General features: G+C 34.3%; 2 protein-coding genes across 13 annotated transcripts in view; one reads left to right on the top strand and one right to left on the bottom strand.

Annotated features, from left to right (window-relative positions):
• Positions 1 to 22,120, top strand: part of METTL21A (methyltransferase 21A, HSPA lysine) — a 62,972-nt gene that overhangs the window by 36,480 nt on the left and 4,372 nt on the right. For 2 of the 5 annotated variants that reach the window (XM_057744798.1, XM_057744800.1), the window contains exon 7: positions 16,809 to 19,180. Coding sequence is in view for 1 of the 5 variants with exons in the window: in XM_057744804.1 (XP_057600787.1) it covers positions 16,809 to 16,870 (62 nt within the window). In the remaining 4 variants the exon portion in view is untranslated. Of the gene's footprint in view, positions 1 to 16,808; positions 19,185 to 22,120 lie in introns of those variants that run through there. The other 3 variants (XM_057744799.1, XM_057744804.1, XM_057744801.1) reach the window with 3 other exon arrangements.
• Positions 1 to 22,120, bottom strand: part of CREB1 (cAMP responsive element binding protein 1) — a 55,717-nt gene that overhangs the window by 18,148 nt on the left and 15,449 nt on the right. For 4 of the 8 annotated variants that reach the window (XR_009055050.1, XR_009055049.1, XM_057744788.1 and 1 more), the window contains exons 2-6: positions 19,414 to 19,535; positions 13,483 to 13,629; positions 12,722 to 12,763; positions 6,184 to 6,284; positions 1,829 to 1,971 (exon numbers count right to left, since the gene is read on the bottom strand). Coding sequence is in view for 6 of the 8 variants with exons in the window: in XM_057744788.1 (XP_057600771.1) it covers positions 1,829 to 1,971; positions 6,184 to 6,284; positions 12,722 to 12,763; positions 13,483 to 13,629; positions 19,414 to 19,527 (547 nt within the window). In the remaining 2 variants the exon portion in view is untranslated. The remainder of the gene's footprint in view (positions 1 to 1,828; positions 1,972 to 6,183; positions 6,285 to 12,721; positions 12,764 to 13,482; positions 13,630 to 19,413; positions 19,536 to 22,120) is intronic. The other 4 variants (XM_057744790.1, XM_057744789.1, XM_057744791.1 and 1 more) reach the window with 3 other exon arrangements.

The following is a 22,120-nucleotide window of genomic DNA, read 5'->3' on the forward strand; positions in this document are numbered from 1 at the left end:
GTATAAACAGAATGAAAAAGAATGGAAGGATATATACTAAAGTCTTACTAATGGGGAGGGATGGGAAGGATTTTTACTTTTTATTAATACTATAAACCTCTACCATTTGAATTTTCACAACCATATATTTGTTTTATAAGTTAAGGAACATATAAAAATTGTTTTTTATCTGTAAGTGGTCATTATACTGATTCTTAATGACAATCAAGAACATAATGTTAAATCAGCCCCAGCAAGGTCACATGTGCACATACAGAGAAAACAAGGGATAGAGATAATATACAAAGCCTTTAAAATCTCAAAGCATTAGCCTTTAAAACTAGCAACTATCAGTTGCTGGAGGGGAGGGGTGTGCCAAATTAAACATGTATTTTTCTCAGCTTCATCTCCTTCAACTTCACTTCCCTATTTGAGATTTTGATATGCTTCTTTCCTTCAGAGCATGCTTTCTATTTCTAGTTCAACTGAGAACTGCGATAAGTGAATGTCTGTTACTAACAGGAGTATGCTGTATCCCTCAAGTATGCCGACGTTGGAGAAGAAGTTCATGTATCAATGTCTTAGAACACACACCTTGAATAACTCAAATTATGTGGATATAAAGCTAAAAAATACACACATACACATATATAGATAGTACCTATTTCTGCCAAACAAAGAACTTAAGAAACGGATGAGTGAACTCTAATAAGCTTACAGAATGGACAAGAAGCTTAGTCAAAAACGCCTGCCTTCTACTTAACTATTAAAAGTTTCATCTTTGGTAGAGCTAAAAAGTCTGCTACTTGTTTTTAATACAGTTGGTGCAAATTAGTTATGCAAACCAAGGCTGAGCTGTAACTGGAAAACTATGAACTTGGGAGTCAAACTTTTATACATATTTCTGACACAGACTACTCCAGGGCATTAGAAAACCAATGCAGCAAGAGTTTCAATGTGTACATTTAATTTGTAATTAAGGAAGAGAGGGAGGAAAACTACATAATGGGCAGCACTGGATTTAATGAACAAATCAAAACGAAGACATCAATGTGTGAGGCACTTTGGGAGGCAAAAATATATTTGGAAAAGAAAGGAAAAAGGCACCATTCACATAAATGCCTTTGATCAAACGAAAGCAGAACTCAAAAGTACTTTATAACAGATTTAGGTGAAAGATAAGAAGAGAGACCTGTGTCAGAGACATCAGAGAAATGGAAACTTTGATAATTTTGCAAAAGAAAGCTTTGCTTTCTGTGAGACAAAAAGCAAAGTGTCCTCTTAATTTTAGCAGTCCTTATGTTCACATTATTATAATTCACTACACTACCTTTTATCTTAAAAGGAATAATAATTAAATGTGCTGGTAGACTGCAACCAGGCCTTTCCACCCCACCCTGAAACATTAATACAATTTAAAAATGCTTCTTTTAGAAGGAAAGATGAATTATTAAAATAGGCGAATTATTAAAATAGATGAATAATTAGACCATTTTTGGCCTTAAACATAATCAAAGAATCATTATCTCAAAAACTCATGTTTTCTGTTAATATCATATGCTATATGAGGACTGAAATATAGTTTTAAGTAGTGGTTCAAAAAACTTCTAACACTCTCCATGCATCTGCACAAAACAAAGAGCCATTTAAAGGTCTTACATACCCGAGCAATCCTAACTAAACCCTGAAGAAAATACTTCTGTTACAAAACTTTGCATATAAGTAAAGGAAATATAATAATGACAACTGAGATTTAGAAAAGAGCTGGCACTTGTAAGATTACTTTAAGGAGAATGAAGCCATTAGTTTTTCATCTCATTTTTCTGAAACAGAAATATCTATTACTCACTATACTGTCCACTGCTAGTTTGGTAAATTGGAGTTGGCACTGTTACAGTGGTGATGGCAGGTGCTGAAGTCTCCTCTTCAGACTTCTCCTCTTCAATCCTTGGCACTCCTGGTGCATCAGAAGATAAGTCATTCAAAATTTTCCTAGAAAAATAGAAAACTATATCAACTAAAATAAAAGTAACATTTACTGGATAAATACAAAGAAGAGGAAAAAATCAGAAAATTGGCAGAAAGCTGACAGTGCTTAAGAGAGAATTTAAAAATTTTACAGTTTAAAATGTAAAAATTTACAACAATAATCAATAAAATTTACAACAATAGACAATAAACTAAAAATGGATCAGGGTATTTACATGTCAGAACCACACAAGGACTAGAAAAAACAGATGCACTTCTCTTTAAAATGAACATAAAGAAGGACTACGATTCAAAATCCAGGTGCAATTAAAGAAGAGATTAATAAAATTGACTACAGGAAAAAAAAACCCTTTTGTATGGCAAATAACACCAAAAATAAAATCAAAGATGATCAATAATACTAGGAGTAAATGTTTACAGATAATACAGATAAAGGTCCAATATCCCTAACATACAAATAACTTGAAAACTGAGGGGAAAAAAAAAGACCAAAAACCTGATTTTTAACTTCTCAACTCTCAGATTAGTAAAAACGAAAAAAAGCATAACAATATATTCTGTAAGCAAAGCTGTGAGAAAATACATGCTCTTGTATACTGCTGTTGGGAGTATAAAACTGGCACAACCCTTATGGAGGGAATTTAGGAAACCAACTGTCTTTACATAGCAATCTTGCTTCCAGGAATTTATCCTTAAGATACACTTACAACAGTATGAAAATAAATATGCACAGGATTAATCATGGCAGCATCGACTGCAACTGCAAAGACTAGAAACAATCTCCACGCTCACATATAGGAGAATGGTTAAATAAACTATGGCTCATCCAAATAATGGATACAGCATGATACCTTTTGTATAAGAATGAAGATGAAATAAGAAAATAAAAAAATCAATTCATGTATCTGTTCATCTGCTCAGGAAAAAAAACAGAAAGGATAAACCAGAGGGAGTTTAACGTGATTAGTTATCTACTGGGGGTGGGTGGGAAAGAAGTAAAAAAAGATGGGTAGAGGGACACTTTGGAGTGTGAGAGTATGTGTGTGTACAATTCTGACTTTTGGAACCATGTTAAATGTTTTACATATTTAAAAAAAGAAATTATCAACAAGGATGGGAAAAAATTCTAAAATGGAATACAAACAAAAAAATGAATCCTATCATATTTCAAATCAATAACATAATCATGGAAGGGGGAAAAAAAACACTAATCCAAGTAATTTTTGAAGTCTTAAATTTCTAACAAACCAGTTTGAAACTCAGCTTCAACGGTCTACCCAAAATTTCCCCCCATGTAGTTATTGTAACAAATTACATCTTCATGCCTTGTGTGTTCATTAACAGATTTATAATTATTGTTTTATGCATTTGGCTTTCAAATCATGGGTGAAAAAGAGGAGTTACAAAGTAAAACTATAATAATACTGGCTTTTATATATTTACATGCTGTAGAGAATATTCTTACAGATTTTTTTCTAAATAATTCCCCTTGGAGAATATTCTTTATTGGTGCTGTAGGGAATATTCTTACAGCTTTTTTAAAAAAAAGTAATTCCCCTTGGAGAATATTCTTACAGCTTTTTTAAAAATAATTCCCCTGATTGTATTTCTCATTTCTAAGATTTCTTCCTCATTCTTTTCCACATTTGCCTGCTCTTATTTAGTAAACTTCTTATTGTAAGAATGTTTTTCTCTTCTCTCTTTGCAAACAAGACACAAAACTATTTTAAACAGGCTGGGAACTGACAGCTGGTCAACAGATCATGATGTGGGTATCACTGTTCTAGAACACTGTTTTTCAAACTTCAATATACAAAGGAAGCTCTTGAAGAGCACGTTAAAACACAGATTCCTGGGTCCCCTCCCTAGGGATTCTAATTCATTAGGTATTGGGTAGGAGCCCGAGAATTTCCATTTATAACCAGATGCTGATTTACCAGTCTGGGCTGTGGACCATATATTGAGTAGTATTGGTCTTTAGAGCAATGTTTTTCAAACTGAAGTTATAACCCCTATGTGGGCCATGAAAACAATGAAGTGTGTTGCAACCAACATAAACAACAAATAAAAAATAGCTAAGCATCACACATAATAAGGGTATAGTTTTGTATAACTTGCACTTCAGATCCCTGTATATAGTATGTACATATGTGCATATATCTGTGTACATACACACCTATATATTATGAGGAGAGAGAGAATTGTAAAGATACATGTCTTACTGTGGTTTAAAAAATGTTTAAAAGCTACAATTCTAGACCTGCAAATAAATCTAATTCTCTTTTGCACAAAGCCAGTGATCATTCTCAGTCTTTTTTTCCAGTTTTTCAAATTGCTGCTCCAGACCATCTTGGACATTTCTCCCCTTAAGAGATACAGTTCACTTTCTCTTAAAGTGTGTTCCAAATGTGGTCTGAGCAGTGGGATTAATTCCCTCCCTTAATCTAGACAGCAGTTTTCTTTTTTTTTAAACCAATGAAGTCTTACAGTGTACTGGCTTTTTGGGCAACCATATCTAATCAATGATAATGAAAGAACAGAATTATCTTTTTTAGATGAATTCTTAATCCAGAATCCTATACTTGAATAACTGATTTTATTTTAAACTCAAGTTCAGAAATTTTACAATTATAACCAACATTTCATCCTATTTGTTTCAATCTATTTCCCTTGGCTGCTATGATCTTTCAAGGTTCTTATTCTACATCTATTAGGGTACTTAGCTCTTAAGTTTATGTCATTTGCAAATCTGATAAGCATGGCTTCTATGTGTTCAGCTAAACTGATGGTAAAAATACCAAGCCAGATGAGACCAAGTGAGAACCCTTCAAGGATTTCATCTGAGTAAAAACTGATCACTACAAAGCTGGGCTGTTCCAGTAAAAATCAAGCATGTATTATTTAATTCCTATTTCTCCAACTTAAAAGTATCCTAAGAATTTTGCTAAAGATCTTGTTAATAATCAAGACAGAGGCTAGGTTTCAAGAGTTCATAAACTAAAAGCAAAATAATGGTATACTCCACTATGGAGGTTTGACTGTAAGGGAAGATACTGTCATCTCTCATAAAAGTAACCCTTTCTCTATGCATGTGTGGTCTCAGGCATCTTTTTTTGATTCTTAACTAAAGTCCTGTATAACGATCTTCGCTGGGATACTACAAGCCAATTAAGGCAAATGAAAGATTTTTTTTTAACATAAAGCTCATATTTTATAAGGTCTACAATTAAGATCTGCCTAGAATTTATATATAGAGAAGCCATGTAGCTTGTTGTTTAGTACCAGGTTGAATTTGCTTCAGGATCAAATGTCTTATCTACTAACATGAGATATATTTCAAAGCTAAAAGATAAAACTAGCTATATTTTGAAAAAATTATGAGTATAAATAAATACAATATATATTTGGTAACACAGAATTTCTTAAGACCTCAAAGTCAATTTATTGGTATTTATTTAGGATTCTTAATTTAATTGTGAGGATAGAGAAAAAGGCTAGTTTAGCAGCCCAGAAAGTGGAAAAAAAAATTTGAACATCCCTTTGAAAAACAGAAACATATATAAATGGAAATAATTTAGGCTAAAACAGGGAAGAATAAGTTTGAAGTTTATTAAACTCTGAAGTAAGCTTATGAAGATTTGTGGAATTGCTCTTCCTGGAGATACTTGACATGGAGCCAATTTCTACACAGTATTAAAAACAGTTTCGGTTCATCTTGGAGGCAAGGCATGGATTAGGCAAATTCTGTAGCTTAACATAAAACTACAGTAAGGTGCCCCTAAAATTAGGGACTACCAGCAAAACATCACCCTAAATAACCATTAAATTAACAAGCAGTTACCATGCTATGTACCATGGCATAAGAAATGTGCTGTGAAGCAGGTAGTGCAGTCTCAGAACTGACATATAACTAGAAAATGGTATAACCTTATCAAGTGTATTCTAATCTTTTTAACAGAAAAGCAGGAGCCAGCACAGTCTACAAAAACAGAAGGAAAAAAAAAGTGTTTATCCAGGACTATTCAGAGTAAGAAGTGCTCTTATTCTGTACAATCAGCTTCAACTTATTTGAGAGAAGCAGCTAAGGATAAAGAGTATTCTGTATGGTCCTAAATCCAGCAGCCAATCAGCCTTCTGATACCTCTTCATCTGCAACTACATAAGGGTACCTTTATACTTTTGATTCTAAATTCTTTTAACTATTAAATTCCATACCTGTAGGAAGGCCTCCTTGAAAGAATTTCTCTTCGTTTTTGGGAATCGGTTACACTATCCACTGACTCCTGTGAATCTTCACTTTCTGCAATAGTTGAAATCTGAAAATAAAGAAGAACTTTATCTTGATAATCAAATTTAGTTCCCATAAAATTTTTATGAATTTTAAGAAAAAGTCAAATACAAAAGGACGTATATAAACCTTATACATGCTTCAGTAGGAAAAAAAAAATCAGTATTTATAGGAGACAACCATACCATTCCTTTCCTCTCCTCTTTACTCATCCTACAGAAATCAGAGGGCCTAACATTTTTTTGTCAAAACCAAACTTTTATGATATCCAAATTCAGCCTCATCTCTTTCAGGACTTCTTGTAATCAACCCTGAATATATCAATATTACTTGTCAGTTGTTTTCTTACAGTTATAACAAAACTACCAAGTAAAATAAAGTTTCTGACACGAAGGAAAGAATAAATGACTAAAGCCTAGTGACTATACAAAAATTTTCCGTTAACTACCATGTAAACACTTTTGAATATATTTACAATTGTACAAGTAAGACTGGTGATCCTTCAACCGTGTTTCAGATGATGGTTTCTAGCAGTTTTGGAAGAAGCCCTCTGCTACATATAAACATGTTTCAAAGTTGGCATTCTACAATTTTTATTAAGCAAAACCTTAAGGTAAAGAACTGTGCGTTTCTGGAAAGTATCCTTGGATTGAGAAGTAATAAAGGTAAGTTGAATACAGATTTTACATGGGATAATAATAACAATAGCAACTGGCACTACTGAGAACTTACTATATGCCAGATGCTATGCTAACGCATATACATATATTACATTACTTAGCACTAATATTTACAGTAACTTTAGGTGCTAGGTAAGTATGATTATTATGTCCAGTTTATAGATGGAAGAACTGAGGCACAAAGAGTTTAAGTAACTCACCCAAGTCACAAAGCTACGAAGTAGTGGAGCCACTGTCAACACTTGACATCTCAATTTTAGACATCCTTACCAGCATCAAAATCCTGTTGGTTCCAATCTCAAACCAGTTTTGTCAGAAGCAACAACCCAGGAGCATTTTTAGATTAGAAGTTCACTCATCTAGGCAAGCCTGTCTGTCAGATTTATACTGCCAAGTTTCTCGCCTAATTAGCAGGAAGCTCCTGCTCTTTTCTGAACTAGGTGAGCATGATGTGGTCAGAGTAAAAGTTAGATTGAACCAAGGCAGAAGGGCCTGTATGGGTTAGCTCCCCATCAAAATTTACGGCAATGGCAATAAGAACAAACACAGTTAGAGGAACTTGAGAAATCAAGTATGTGGTCTGAGCCTAAGGGTTCTGGAGAGCAGAACCTCATTTTCATTTTCACAGGGCTTTGTAACACACACTCACTTTAAAATGAAATTTGCTAAATCTAGTAATGCTTCACAAAATATATCTACAATAAAGTAATGCATGTGCCCCTCCAAACACTTTAAAGTATAAGAAGTATAGTCTTATAGATCTAAAAATTAACAGGCAACATTTAATGAATCCAGAAATGACATATAAAAAGATAGGCAAGGCTGAATTTAGTCTGTGATTCTCTAGAGTTAAAATGCTATATTTACTGCAAAAGGAGCACACAGAACAATTTCTTACTAATCTGTAGCTGCTGTTATCTAGCCCACTCTGCATAGGGTCTGCACAGACGTCGAGCTGATGAGGAGTTCTAAAAAGGCCTTAGCAGAGTCAGAATTTTGAGGAATAACAAGAAGACCGAACTCAAAGTGGATAGTACCCTGACAAGTGTTTACCCTCATTAATGCTTCTCAGAATCTTAGTTTCTCTATTGTTCTTTCTGCCTTTTTTTGCTTGGCCGTTATCCTTACAACCTTCTTTTAAGGATATATAATGACTTAGGCACACTCTCCTAAGTTGAAAGTCAATAAAACAACAATTTTAAAACATGCTATGTAAACACCCATAGGACAATTTTGAAATGAAATAAATTAACACTGCTTTTTTAATATATGGCCTTAAAATTTTCCCCCCAAACTCAATGGATCTATTGCTCCCAGTAGAACAAAAAGTCTCCCATTCCATCAGATCTGAAAGAATTTGTCAATTCATACAAAAGGAATTAACTTATCACTCTGTAGTGACTGCAACTTTAAAAAAAATTGAAGTATGGTTGCTGTACAATATTATATAAGTTACAGGTGTACAGTATAGTTAGTCACAATTTTTAAAGGCTATATTCCATTTACAGTTATTATAAAATATTGGCTATATTCCCTGTGTTGTACAATATATTCTTATAGCTTATTTTATACATAATAGTTTGTACCTCTTAGTCCCTTACTCCCATATTGCCTCTCCCCCCAAAGGTAACCACTACTTTGTTCTCTATATCTGTGAGTCTGTTTCTTTTTTGTTATAGTCACTAGTTTGTTTAAGATTTCATGGAAATGGTATGTACTGCAACTTTTTAAATGTAAAGGGAATTCAGAACTATTCAATACTACACAATGAGTGTAACATTTCCTCTTTGGGGGAATACTATCCAGAGAGAACTTAGAATTATGAATATAAAGCCAATTCCTATGCACTATCAAAACACAAACAAACAAAAAACCCCAATCCCACACTCCCAAAACCAAAACCAAATGAAAAAACAAAAAACCCCAAAACCACTGAACCCACATTTCTAAGACCATTAAAAATCATGTCAAAATCTTTTTAAATTAAACAGTAATAGTTTAATATGTATTTAATAGGTTATTAAAAATAACTGCATGAAAATTTATATCCTAATTGTAAGTTTCACAGACGATCATCACATTCCAGTGACAGAGCCCGTTCCTCTGGTCCTCACCTCCTGTCGCCTCTCTTATTAACTCCTTCCGGAGCTCCTTAAATAGGTCTTTGACTGTGGCCACTCAAAAGCCAAGAAATTTTCAAAAACAAACTACCACTTGTACATGTAAAATTTTAGATCTGTATTTCTCAACTTTCTCTTAGTTTGTCAAAAACCCATTCCTTCTGTTTATAAGGGGGAAAAAAAACTTCCTATTTTGATGTTATTTGAAATTTCAAAATAAAATATACGGTGACTACAACAAAATTTTAAAAATGATTGTATTAGATGTTTTCTCAAGCTATACATGGTCCCCTGGAAACTTAAGTACTTTCCTTGGGTAAAGTCCAGACTCAGGTTTAGGTACAGTTTTTTACTCACTGAATTAAGAAGTTTAATAAAAGTCTAGAGCAATAATCTCCAAACTCTTTTGATCTGCAGATCTCCCTTATAAATAAGAACATTTAATGTAAGCATATATATTTATTTGCAAGTTTTAAGTGTTATCTGTATCATAAAACTAATTTTTAAAGAGTTAGGATAAGTATAAATATTAAAATAATTTGTAAATTTCTTAAAGATAAATCACTTAATATTTCATAACAGTGAGAATGATGTGCTTTAATATAATTCATTAAAAAATCATTTAATATTTTATAACAGTGACTCAAAAATCTGATTCTAAGCTTGGACTTTCTGAAATGTGACTTAACATCTGCTATTGTTGAAAAAGAGAACACATGAGAACACATGAGATGAAAGTAAGTGCACTTTTGGCTAGGCTCACTAAATAAAACAATCATTTTTCATTTTCATCTATCAAGTACACAAAATTTGATGAAATTTACCAGTATATTTTCATCTCCCTGGCTCTTGGTCAGTTATTATAATGCTACTAAAAGGTTTTATATTTTAACAAATAAGTTCAACAGCTACTGAAACTCTAGAAGACTTCTGAATAGTTCAGAAAACTCTATTTCCAGAGTTTTAAAAGTATATAGATGTGAGTGCTAGGTGACAAATTTACACTGTTTGCAGTTTAAAAAAAAAAAAAAAGTATGGGAACATTTCCAAACTTCTATATGCAAAATGCTCTGTCCACAGCACAAGTTCCTTTCAAAATGCAGTTATTCTCTCATGCATTGTTAAAATGTCACTTTCTCTCAGAAAGCATAGATGAATATGTTAGGTAACATATCCCTTGCAAGTCCATCTCTTGCTTGCCATCATTAAAAAGATCAGAAACTGTGGAATACTTGTCTTATGTAAAAAACAAACAAGTAACTCATCCTTATGTTAAGCAACTCAAATATGTCGCTATATGATAAAGACTGTATCAAAACTTTCCTCTCCAACCACTATCCCTCTTGCTCACTCTATTCAGGCGACTTCTTCTTACTATTCTTTGGTATGCAAAGCATACTCTCACTTCTGAGCCTTTGGACTCGCTTTTATTATTTATGTGTGGCTTATCCTCCTTCACTGCTTTCTAGTTTTCTCCTCATTGTGTTCCTTGACCATCCTACATAAAACAAAACACCCTTCCCTCCACATCATTCTCTATCCCTTTCCCCTGCTTTAATCATCTTCCCAGCACTTATCCTCACCTGACATATTTTATTTTTTCATTGTCTCTCTTCGCTCAAATGTGATCTTCATGAGAATAGAGAAGTATTATTTGTTCACTGCTGTCTTTCATAGCACCTAGAACAGTGACTGGCACACAGCATGTGATCAATAAAAATTCACTGAAGGAATGAATGTAATAATTTAGGTAACATAATTCATAAATCCTCTGAAATGTTTTAACTGCACTGTATTAAAGACGCATCCAAAACTAACAAATGAAAAGTGAGGATGTCACTGTTAACTTCTATACATTTGCAACTCCCATTATTTTTGTGGAATTCTTACATAATCTGTGAGATCTGACTTGTACATATACGTAAGGATAAAGGTAGGGCACCACATGTCAAGCCATACATGAAATATTAGTACAGCTTAGTTTCTAATACTGAGATGAAAAAAGATAAACAGAAGTCTTAATATCTTATTCTCACATCAAGAGAAATGTACCTTGTATATTTTGGAAATGCTGTTCTAGAATATCAACATTCTCCCATTGAGAAGTTTGAGGAATCACTTCTCTCCTTGTTCGATCACGTCTGATCACGTCTTCTGATATAAACCACTTCCTAGTTATTAATTCTAATCACTATTAACCAGCTGAAATGATCATTAAAGTTTAATAGCTTCTCCAAGGTTTAGGGCCTTTAAAGAAAAAAAAAGCTGTTTGTGTTTCTGTTTGTAGAATTCAGGCTTTTAATTATAAGCACAGCTCACTTTGATGGAAAAATGTATTTCTGAAAAGATGAATACACATTTCTATAAAGTTAATGGTCATATAACCACAGGTCCAAGTTATTGTTATTATTCTTATCTCAAAGTAAAGATTAAAATTAAGAATATAATCAACAATGAGACATCATATACTAAAACCAGTGTTTGTAATCTTAGGAAATTGTGATAATTTTTGTGTTCTTTATAGAAAGACCTCTTACTGTAAATGAAAAAGAAAAAGTAAAGGTTAATGTGAGGTCTGGAATCTAGGTCTCCTGACTAGCAGGTCAGGTTCTTTCCACTATTATCAAGAGAAAGATATGAACAGGGAATTAGTAATGGTATACACAGTATAAACAATAGTTAGGCAGCATTCAGTGAAATGAAAACTAAGGCAAAGGACAGGAGACTATTGTTCAGTCAGTGTGGTTCCATACAAATATCAAATTCTTCAGTCTTTACCTGGACTATATTGTCTCCTACTCAGTAACAACAAATTCCATTCCCAGTATCTTTCAGTATGTAAATGCATACAACTTGATGATTTTACATCAAAACATTCTTTCTTTTTTTCTCTCCCCCGCTCCCTTAAATGGCCAAGCAAACCAAAAGCACAGGGACAAAATGAGGTAGAGGTGGGTTAACAGTGGCTCAATGACTCAATAGTTTAATATGGCTGACAAAATCTAGTATATCCTTTGGTGATGCTAACAGAACGCTTCCAGGACAAAGGAGGGACTTCTCCCGTCTATAAGTATCAATCAATCGGGCTACTAAACTCAAGGAAAACATAACAGCTCTCACCCACAAGAAGACAAGGATGGTGAAGAGGAATCAAAGCTATATCATATATAAATGCCTGAAGAAAAACAGGCATTTACTTAGTCTGGACATTTTTTTTTTAATGGGAAGCATGTGCGAGATGGGGAAAAGGAAGCAGTCCGACAGAAAAAGGAGTTAAATTTGCTTAACTAGTTTCTGAAAACAGAATTGGGACCACTAGGTAAAAGTTTCAGAAAGATATTCTGGTTCACCACAGGGAAGAATATTTTAGCAATTACCCCTAATTATAAATCAGTTACCTTTGGAGATAGAGCTTCCTTTCTCTGAAAGTACCAAGTAATGCTGGACTATCATTTGAAGGAGGGGGAGTAGGATACTATATAGGGAAATTAAGGAACAGACTAAGGGCTGGGTGGGTAACAAGTTTGGCTTAGACCGAGAAGATCTCTAAAATTTTTACTCAACCTTGAGTTCCAAGTTTATAGAGAGGGACAAAGATATAAAGAATAATTTCTCACCTTCCTTTCTAAAAATAGTTCTCTCCAAATCTAGGACCTAGGACTCACCTGAGTTCCGGAGAAAAGTCTTTTTAAGTCCTTACAGGAAGACTGTGAAGCAAAAAATATGAAATGGGAGGCTGGGGTTATGGCCTACTTGAATGAATGTTGAAGTTTTTTTTTTTTCCCCATTAAACTCATCGCAAAGATGTATACTGCCCTAGGTTCCCTACAGTTAAGTACAGGTTTACATGCCTTTATTCCCTTTGGATCCAAACCAAAGGAACAATCTCTCCAAAGAATAAGATAACATGCATGGAAAAATGCCTGGTTCTTAAGGTGCCCTTTCTGAATATATCATTTCAAAGTTATACACTCTAACTTAGAATCCTAAACATAGCTGGATTTTCTCTACATTCAAATAATATCTTAGGTAAGGTTATTAATTTTTGACAAGGGTTTTTTTTTCCCCCAATTGCATGTTTAGAAAATAACTAAAGTTATTATTTTTATATCTTAATTTTCTCTGAGGTACATCAGCCTTATAGTCTCTCCCAACATTTCCACTTTATCCCATATACTTTATGATTTTCCCCAACCAATTTTTTTTCTTCTTCAGTTTAAGAAAAAGTTTTTTCTTATATGTCTGTTATTGTGTATATATATGTTCCTATACTTAAGGTGACTATACAGATGCAGCATATTCCACAATCACTGTAAAGTAAAATCAACTCTGAACTAGATATGTTCCTATTTTCATAATGAAAGGAGAGAGGCATGGCTATAAAAAACAGTTATGAAAGTAGATGCAGAACTTTTTATACACATACCTGAACTGTCTGGACTTGTGGAGACTGAATAACTGATGGCTGGGCCGCCTGAATAACTCCATGGACTTGAACTGTCTGCCCATTGGGCAGCTGTACTAAAGTTACGGTGGGAGCAGATGATGTTGCGTGAGCTGCTGGCATAGATACCTATGGTGTTGAACATGGAAAAAAATTACCATCACAGATACCTCCTTGGGAATACTCATGTTTAATATGAAGCAACTTTTTAGCAGCAAAAGGATGACCCTTCTGCTAGGTTAAGTATTCCACTGGTGTGAAAGAAACTAATCATTAATATTCTTTCTGAAAAAACACTACAAATGCTTCCCATGCCCCCCACTTTTAAACTCCCCCCAATGACAAAAACCAAAAAACTATTTTAATATAATATAAAAATATGTAACACAGACTTCCTTTGAACACTAAATACCACTTTATCTATATAGTGCTTTACATTTTCCCACCTGCTTTCATATTCAATTTCTCATTGTTTCCCTTCGAAGAAATCAGACTGGTTAGAATAAGGGTTATCTCCATTTTAGAGTCAGAAATACGAAGTGCTCAAAGAGATTAAGTAACTTACCCAAGGTCAAGAGATATGCTAGCTTTGAAGAAACATAAAAGCCTTTAGAATGTCATATGCTAAATAAGTCATGTTCTAAAATGTAACTGTTCCCAAACTTGGGCAAAACTTAGCTACTAAGTCTAGAACAAACACATATCTTACAGTATACAGCATATTTTTCTCTTGTAAACTAATTACAAGTATGTCTTTCATTAATGAGAAAGTGTTAACAGATATTAAGAACTGAAAATTTCTATTCCCCCCATCACTGAACTGGTAATAGATGATGTTTTAAGGATTTATTTTCCTCTTGAAGAAATAAGGGATCAGAACTGAGAGAATATGAGAAACCAGTTATCTCCCGAGGCACAAAGAAGGCAATTTTAATGAGTAAATACCCAGGTTAAAAGGGTTCTTAAGTCAAATATCAGATGGTATTTACTGTTCCTGTGCTTGAATGCATTTAGGGGTAGCAATTTTATTTATTCATTTGGTAAACAGTTATTAGGGATATGTGTGCCAGAAACAATGTTAGAACTGAAACTACAGAAATAAGATAGACATAGGTCCCTACCCTTAAAGAAATTATTGAGGCATGTGTATGAAGGAATGGGGAAAAGAGCATAAATAAATATACTCCAGTGAAGTAACGAAGTTTGCAAAGAGGAAAATGGACACACTGAGGATAGCTACCCTGTACCACCCAAGAGGAGGGGAGGCTACCAGTGAAGCATGTGAATTTGAAATAAAGAATACAAATAAGGCACGCTATTATGATTTGCAGGGGGGAGGCACACAATTTCAGGCAGAGGGTAGCAACGGCAAACACGAAGGGAAACAGCAGTCTCGTAAATGGCAGACAAGGATGACCAGCAGTCAGTACTACTAGAGCACTTAAGTGTGTTACTGCATGAGGTAGGAAGTGTGGAGAGAGGGAATAACAGAGGCGGGCAGAGGACAGATGGGCTAGGAGTGAAAATTCTTACACAAGTTACATTAAAGAACTTGCATTTTATTGTGAGATTGGGAAAAGCACTGAAGGGCTTTTGAACTCCTGAATACCATGGTGAGGCTTGCATTTCAGATAGATCACTTTAGTGGCAGTGTGGAAGATACTTATTTCGAGGAAGAAAAAGTGGAGGTGAGACCAACTGAGAAGGTCAACATATAGTAGTAAAGGTGAGATGATAAAGGCCAGAAATTAGGCACTCGTTGTGGTAGGGATGTGAATGAGAGAAGTGATTTAATGAAAATTCAGGAGGCAGACCACAAAGGGCTTTATAAATGACTGACTGAAGGAGGTGAGAGAGAAATCAAATATGACCCACACATTTCATGTTTGGGTGAGAATTGGTAGACTATGCCATAGAAACAGAGAACACAAGAAGAAGCTTACGGGATAGTGGTGGAAGATGATGGAATTGATATGATATCTGTAACTGCAGAGATGTTTAGCAGGCAATTAAATATCTGACTGTGAAGCTTGGGGGAAAGGTACCTACTGAAGGTAGAGGCTAAGGCCATGAGTTTCCCCTTTGAACAGTCAGGAGGTCCTTCCTCATCAATCACTTTTTTCTGGCCACTATAAATCTTACTTAGTTTTATCTGGTTCTCAAAATGTGGTTCACGGACAACCTCCATTCGAGTTACATAGGGTGCCTGTTTATAAAGTCAGAATCTCTGACGGACCCAAGGACACTTTCCCCTACACCAAAGTCTGAGAACCAAAACCATAAATTATTCAGAGTATACCATCTCAATGAAAAACTCTTCTAATATTTGAAGCAATTAGTATGTCCTCTTCTTTCAGTATTCTCTAGGATAAATATAACAAGCTCACTCAACAAATAAACCCTTTTCTACCCTAATCATTCTACATAATGGCTCCTCTCACTGTAAGTTTATAAAATTCAGATAAACCAAAAAAGAAAAAAACTGCTTATATTCCTACTACTCAGAGCTAACCACTTAATATTTTTGCTGTAGACATAGGTGTTTTTAAAGATGCATGTATACACTCAATTTTTATAATGCTATCATGGAATCTACTTTATTCTTCAAATCCATTCTAAACTCTTCATACCATCAATAGTATTCTTTAATGGTAAAAAATGGTATAATGGTAAAAATTACATAATTTGTTTAATAAATTCCTTATTATTGGATATTTAGGTTTTCAAATTTGCCCATTAGAAGAAAGTTATTTTACAACAATATTGCAACAAATCATCCTTTTACCCAACTCTTCACTTAAAACCATCCATAAAACATTCTCATAGTCAAAACCAACATTGTTTTTTCTACTTTAAAGAAAATCTCTGTAAATTCTAAAAGTAAAATAAGGCATTGTTACTGTTTTAGATTGATTTTCTTCCTTTACTAGTTAGGCTGAATTTGTTTTTTACTGTTCATTGATCAAAGCACAATGGTCTTGGACTTAACAATTTTATTATATATTTCTAGTATTAAAGACTAACAACAAAAAATAACTGGTATCAGAACTGTAAGAAATAATGTCAAAAATGTATAATACGTGTGTTGAGGACTTGGATGAGCAAGTGAAAAAAGAAAAAAAAACCTTTGTAATTAGGTATTAAAAAGAACAACAAAAAATACAAATGGGAACGGACACTAGCTTTCCTAAAACTCAAATATGTCATTCCACTTATCAGTGATTATATGCAAATTGAATATGGGCATATAATTTTGTTCCTTCCTGAATTTCCAATTAAGCTTCATGAAACTGATTTTGTTTTTACAGGCATAACCATACCAGCAGAGAAGAATGGGAAAGAAGATAAAAGTAAGAGTTTGGGAGGTTAGAAACAGATGGATGAATGGTAGTGAACTTGGAAGACCTCAGAAGGCCAACTCATGAGGCGGAGGCAGGGACAGCCTGATCTGTGCCACAAAATCCTTAAGAGGCTCAGGATCTAAGGCACCTTAGAAGGTAGAGTGAAAGGAGAGGCTGAAAATAAGGGAGGCTGATTGAAGGCTCTTTGAAAAGCAACTGGATCCCCTCCTCAACTCTCTGTGGAAGAACAAATAATCTACCCTATGCTGACAGAAAAATGGAGATTTATTTTCTGGATAGAGGGTTTCTTGACTGCCTAACACCAGGCACTGCTGAGGTGAGGTACTAAACCCTAGTCCTCTTCCCTCACTTGGCTTACAGGTCTTTACTATAAGCAGGAGATTAGTAAAGCTTTTCTCTGGCGAACCTGACCAATACCAAGAGGAGAAGACAGACGAGATAATATCGGGAAATCACCCTACCATGAAGCTCACAACTCATAAATGTTAGGCCCCAACCATAACCACAGAACTTCCAATACAGGTTTTTGGTCCTCTACTTTTAAATGTAGGCAGACAACCACGAGTTATCAAATATTTTAGGAAAGCTTCTGACATGAAAGATGGTGACCAAAGCAGATAGAAGGAGGAAAAGGTATATAGAAGAAAATCTATGTGGAGAGGAGAAAACTTAATATTATCATAAATAAGAGAAAATACTGTCTTTGTGAAACAAACAGGATGCTATTAAAACACAAAAGGACTATTCAGAAACAAAGGGAACTCTTGGAAACATGACAGCAGAAATAAAAAAGTCTGACAGATGGGTTGAAATGTGAAGTTGAAGAAATTCCCAGAAAGCAGAGCAAAAAGACAAAGAGACAGAAAACAGGAGAGAAAAGATGAGAAAATCAGAGAAACAGTCCTACAGGTATAACATCTGGATCACAAGAATCCTAGAGAGAAAAGAGAAAGAAGAGGGAAAGAAAAAAAAAAAAATCACCAACCAAATAACTTAAATTGCCCAGAATTGAAGACCCAAGTTTCCACTAAAAAAAAAGAAAGGGCCCACTGAATACAACTGCACAAAGGATGAAAACTGATCCAAACCAAGGCTTTGATAATGAAATAGTGAAGCACTGTGAACAAGAGATTTTTACAAGATCACAGATACAAGATAGGAAATGGATTTAGTCTTTTCAAACAGCAACACTAGAAGTTGACTGTAGATCAATGTCTTCAAAATTTGAAAGAAGAAAAATGATTTCTTTACCAAGAATTCTTTACCCAGTCAAGCTTGCTCAAGGAACCACTGGAAACAAAAAACTACAAGAAAAAGGTGGTAGGAAGAAAGGAATTTCCAGGATGATGTTATATAGCGGCTGTGGACAACAACCAGACCAGAAGAATGATGTCCCAAGAAATAGATATGTTGAAGGTTGTCATCACCAAGATCCCTGCTGGTATTATATCTTCTTTTTACCAGAAGGCTGAATGTTTGGATGAGCCCAGATTCTTAGCTGTGCACATCTGCCTTAACCATGTGCTAATGAAGTCCTGAGGCTCTCACCTTTGTTCCTGCACCTGCGTCATCCTGAGTACGTTTACTTCATCCCTAAATGTATTCTGCTTTGCCTTACTCCTGAGGGCTGGAGGTAGGCCCACGCGATCTTAGGAGAAAACACAAAGCAGCCCATTGCTTATGACTACATTCCTGGTGGAGGTCTAGTATTTGACCCATATTTTAGCTCAGTGTGGTAACTATCTGTGGTTAGCCCTCTATTTCCCAAGATCCATTCTTGTTCAAGACCCCTCTAGAAGAGCTTACAAACCCTTCCGGAAGCTGAAGCTCAACATCCCAGAGCCTCAGTTAGGATTATTTTCTCTTGGGAGCTTTTATCTGAAAGAGGCAAAATCCCACTTTCTTACCTAGCAGGTTATTGTTTGCTATTTGATTTTTATATTAACCACCTTTCTCACTCATATATATGCGAACAATTGTTAATAAAACATCCGAGGAAAAATATATAAGAACAAAAAATAAGGATGAGAGAATATAACCTTAGAATGTTTAAGATAAAGACAAAACGAAAATCATGAATCATACTTTAAAATATACAGGGACAAAAACTACTATCATCCTTGAAGTTTACTTGTGTGTCAGTTTATTTGCTTATCCTATTTTTTAGTTTAAGCACATGTAAATTTAGCCTTTCAGGTTATCTGCATTCCCATGTCTACAAATAAATCTATATGATATGAAAAGAAAGGAGTTATCATATTCGGTTTTCTTCCCTTGTCTAAGAGACAATCTACCCATCAGTTTAAATGGAATTATTTCTGAATCATGTCACTACAAATAGTGTGTCAGTGTTTAACAATACATTTTTGTTATGTTACTGAATTAATACTTATTATTTCTAAAATTAGTCTAATACTAAATAGGAATTTTGATATTCTAAGAATGTTTCTGCTCATTCTATGTATATCTCTGTAATAAAAACTAAGTTCTCTTGTTTAAAACATATTCCTCTTAGAAGAGACAACTTGGAATCTCTCCACGTATTTTATACCTGGGCTAATGTGGCAATCTGTGGCTGGGCTTGAACTGTCATTTGCTGGCTTTCAGCTTCTGTTACAGCTGCATCTCCACTCTGCTGGTTCTCTGCTCCAGATTCCATGGTCATTTAGTTACCTACAATAACATGGAAGAGTGTTACAAGCACTACAGTGCTTTGTGTTTTTGTGGTTTTAAAGGCAATTTTCAAGTTATAAATAAGTATATGTGGTGGTTAGGTTAGCAGATGCACTCAGAAACCTAGTTAAACTACAATGTAGTTGAATTATTGTCAGACTTTTCCAAATATGCTGAGCTGTAAAAGTTCTAGTCTTTTCAAAAAAGAAAAAAACTTTCTTTTTCCTTTGCCATTTCTTCCCAATGGGATATCACTCCATCTATTATAGAAGACCGGATTCCTCTCTTCCCGGAGTCTTCCCTACTAACAAGGGGAGGAAGGCAAGCAGCAAAGTTACCATTTTTTCAAAATGTATCAATCAGGTAAGGAGGGAGGGTAGAGGGAAGAGAGTTGATAATGGGGGTCTATGAGATACTGGCTTCAAGGTACCTCCTGTAAGGGTATCCCCTCCTATTATAGGGAATAAAGAGAAAAATTATAAGCTACTTCCTCAGGAAATTATCTGCAGTAGGACAAAACGGCCCAAGTTTCAAGAGCCCAACTTATGTGGCATCAAGGTAGAACAAAACAGACCAAGTTTTAAGAGCCCAACTTATGCGGCATCAAGGGAGAAAGGTGCGATTAACAGACACAGAGTCAAATTAAAGACCTCAAACATTGAAAAGGTTATTTTGTGTTTGGACCCCTTACCCTATATATAGTGTGCAACATTACACATATGCGCCCACGCACACACACACAGACACACACTCACACAACAAAATACCTTTTAAAATTTTAACTGCAAAATTCTGGATAAGTTAATCAAGGCCAATCTTTCTTACTTTTTGGATCCTGCTTTGCTAAGAGTTAAGTATGTTTGTTAGATCTGCCAGTGGATGACAGCAAAAGTGGAGAACAATTCCTAGCAGCAGTAGCTGCTGCTACCTCGAAATCAGAAACTGATTATATACAGCAGATATAACTGGGGAAGAAACTGTGTCTAAAGGAGTCACAATAAGAGGGATTCTCTCTTACTTGTGTACTACTGTTTTCATTCAGTGCCTAGCATATTACCTGTCAAAAATCAATTTAATAGTGAGTACTACCTATGGTGATTCTATAAACAACACAAAAACTCCAATGCTTTTCCCGAATTTATTACATTTATTTTATAACTCTGAAATTGATAATCAAAATAGTTACTGATCCTTATGTGATTATTACATGCCATCACAATGTATCACATACTAACATTTTGCCGTCATTCACAGGATTCTATAAAAAGAAAACGTTTTTACAAATGACAGTTAAAAATGAAAATCTCTCTGTGGAAATGAATATCAATAATTTAGAAATACAGAAGCCACAAAACAGATGACAAAGGAAGAGATCAACAGACTTGACTACATAATTATTTAAAACATTAACAAAAGCCACCAAGACAAGTACACAAGGAGAAAATATCTGCTACATAAAATCAACACAGTAACATCTAGAATACAGAGAAACTACTGTTCAGTAAGAACCTCTTATTACTGGCTGGTTCACAAAGATATATGTTTTAAGGTTAGAATTATTTTTAAATAATAGCAAAAAGTGGAAACAAGTATCCATCATTAGGAGGACCATTAAAAAATTAAAGCAATAAAAAATAATGGCCTATCTATAATGTAATAACACACACAGCTTTCCAAGACAAGAGTGAAATGGCACGTTATGAACATATATATTATAAAGTAGAAACCCATTTATGTTAAAAATAAGTAAAACAACTTGTTGTAAAGGTGTATGCATGAAAAAAGGTGTGGGAAGTTGTAAGTGAATTGTAATAAGTGGTGGCTCTGAAGAGAGAAAGATTTGGTAGAATTGTATAGGATGATTTTCACCTTTTACTTTTTTACATATTTTAGTACTATACTTTTTTTTTTCTTTCCATGAGCCTGGATTCAGGATTACTTGTACAATTAAAGAAATTTTAAAACCAGAAATGATGGATAACATTTTGAAACTATGAACCCAAAGCTTTACTTCAGTCATGATTTTGAGATACCTGATAAAATTTTTTTAATCTGATACTTTTTATATGAAATTAGTGTTCTTGTTTAAAATTTACCTAAACTGTTTACGCTACACTTCCAAAGAGTAAAAATAACTATTTAAAAAGTATCAAATAACTTTATTACCCCCGTGATAACTCACTGAGTTGTACACTTAAAATCTGTGCTTTTTTAAAATAAAAAAATTTAAGAAAGCCATAAAAAATAACTGAAAGCAACATCAATAACAAAATTGTTTATGTATACTAAATACTGTCCATATTTTTGCTCTGGAAGAAAATGGCACGAAAGCAAAAAATCTAATCTTAATAACAATAAAATAAGTAAATGAATCCATTTGAGGATAGTAATGAGTCAAACTAAATAAGAGCAGAAACCCAAACTTTTCTCTGTCTTCTCCCCTAAGTCATCAATATAATGAGAATGAAGATAAATACAAATTTATCATCATAATACTTTCTTTGTAGACAGAGAATATGCAACCATTTTTGAAAGACGTTAGTCCAGGCACATTTTTTTTAACCTACACTGCCATGCATACAGTT

Source organism: Hippopotamus amphibius, chromosome 8 (assembly GCF_030028045.1).
Source record: "Hippopotamus amphibius kiboko isolate mHipAmp2 chromosome 8, mHipAmp2.hap2, whole genome shotgun sequence".
NCBI classification, from domain to species: domain Eukaryota; kingdom Metazoa; phylum Chordata; class Mammalia; order Artiodactyla; family Hippopotamidae; genus Hippopotamus; species Hippopotamus amphibius.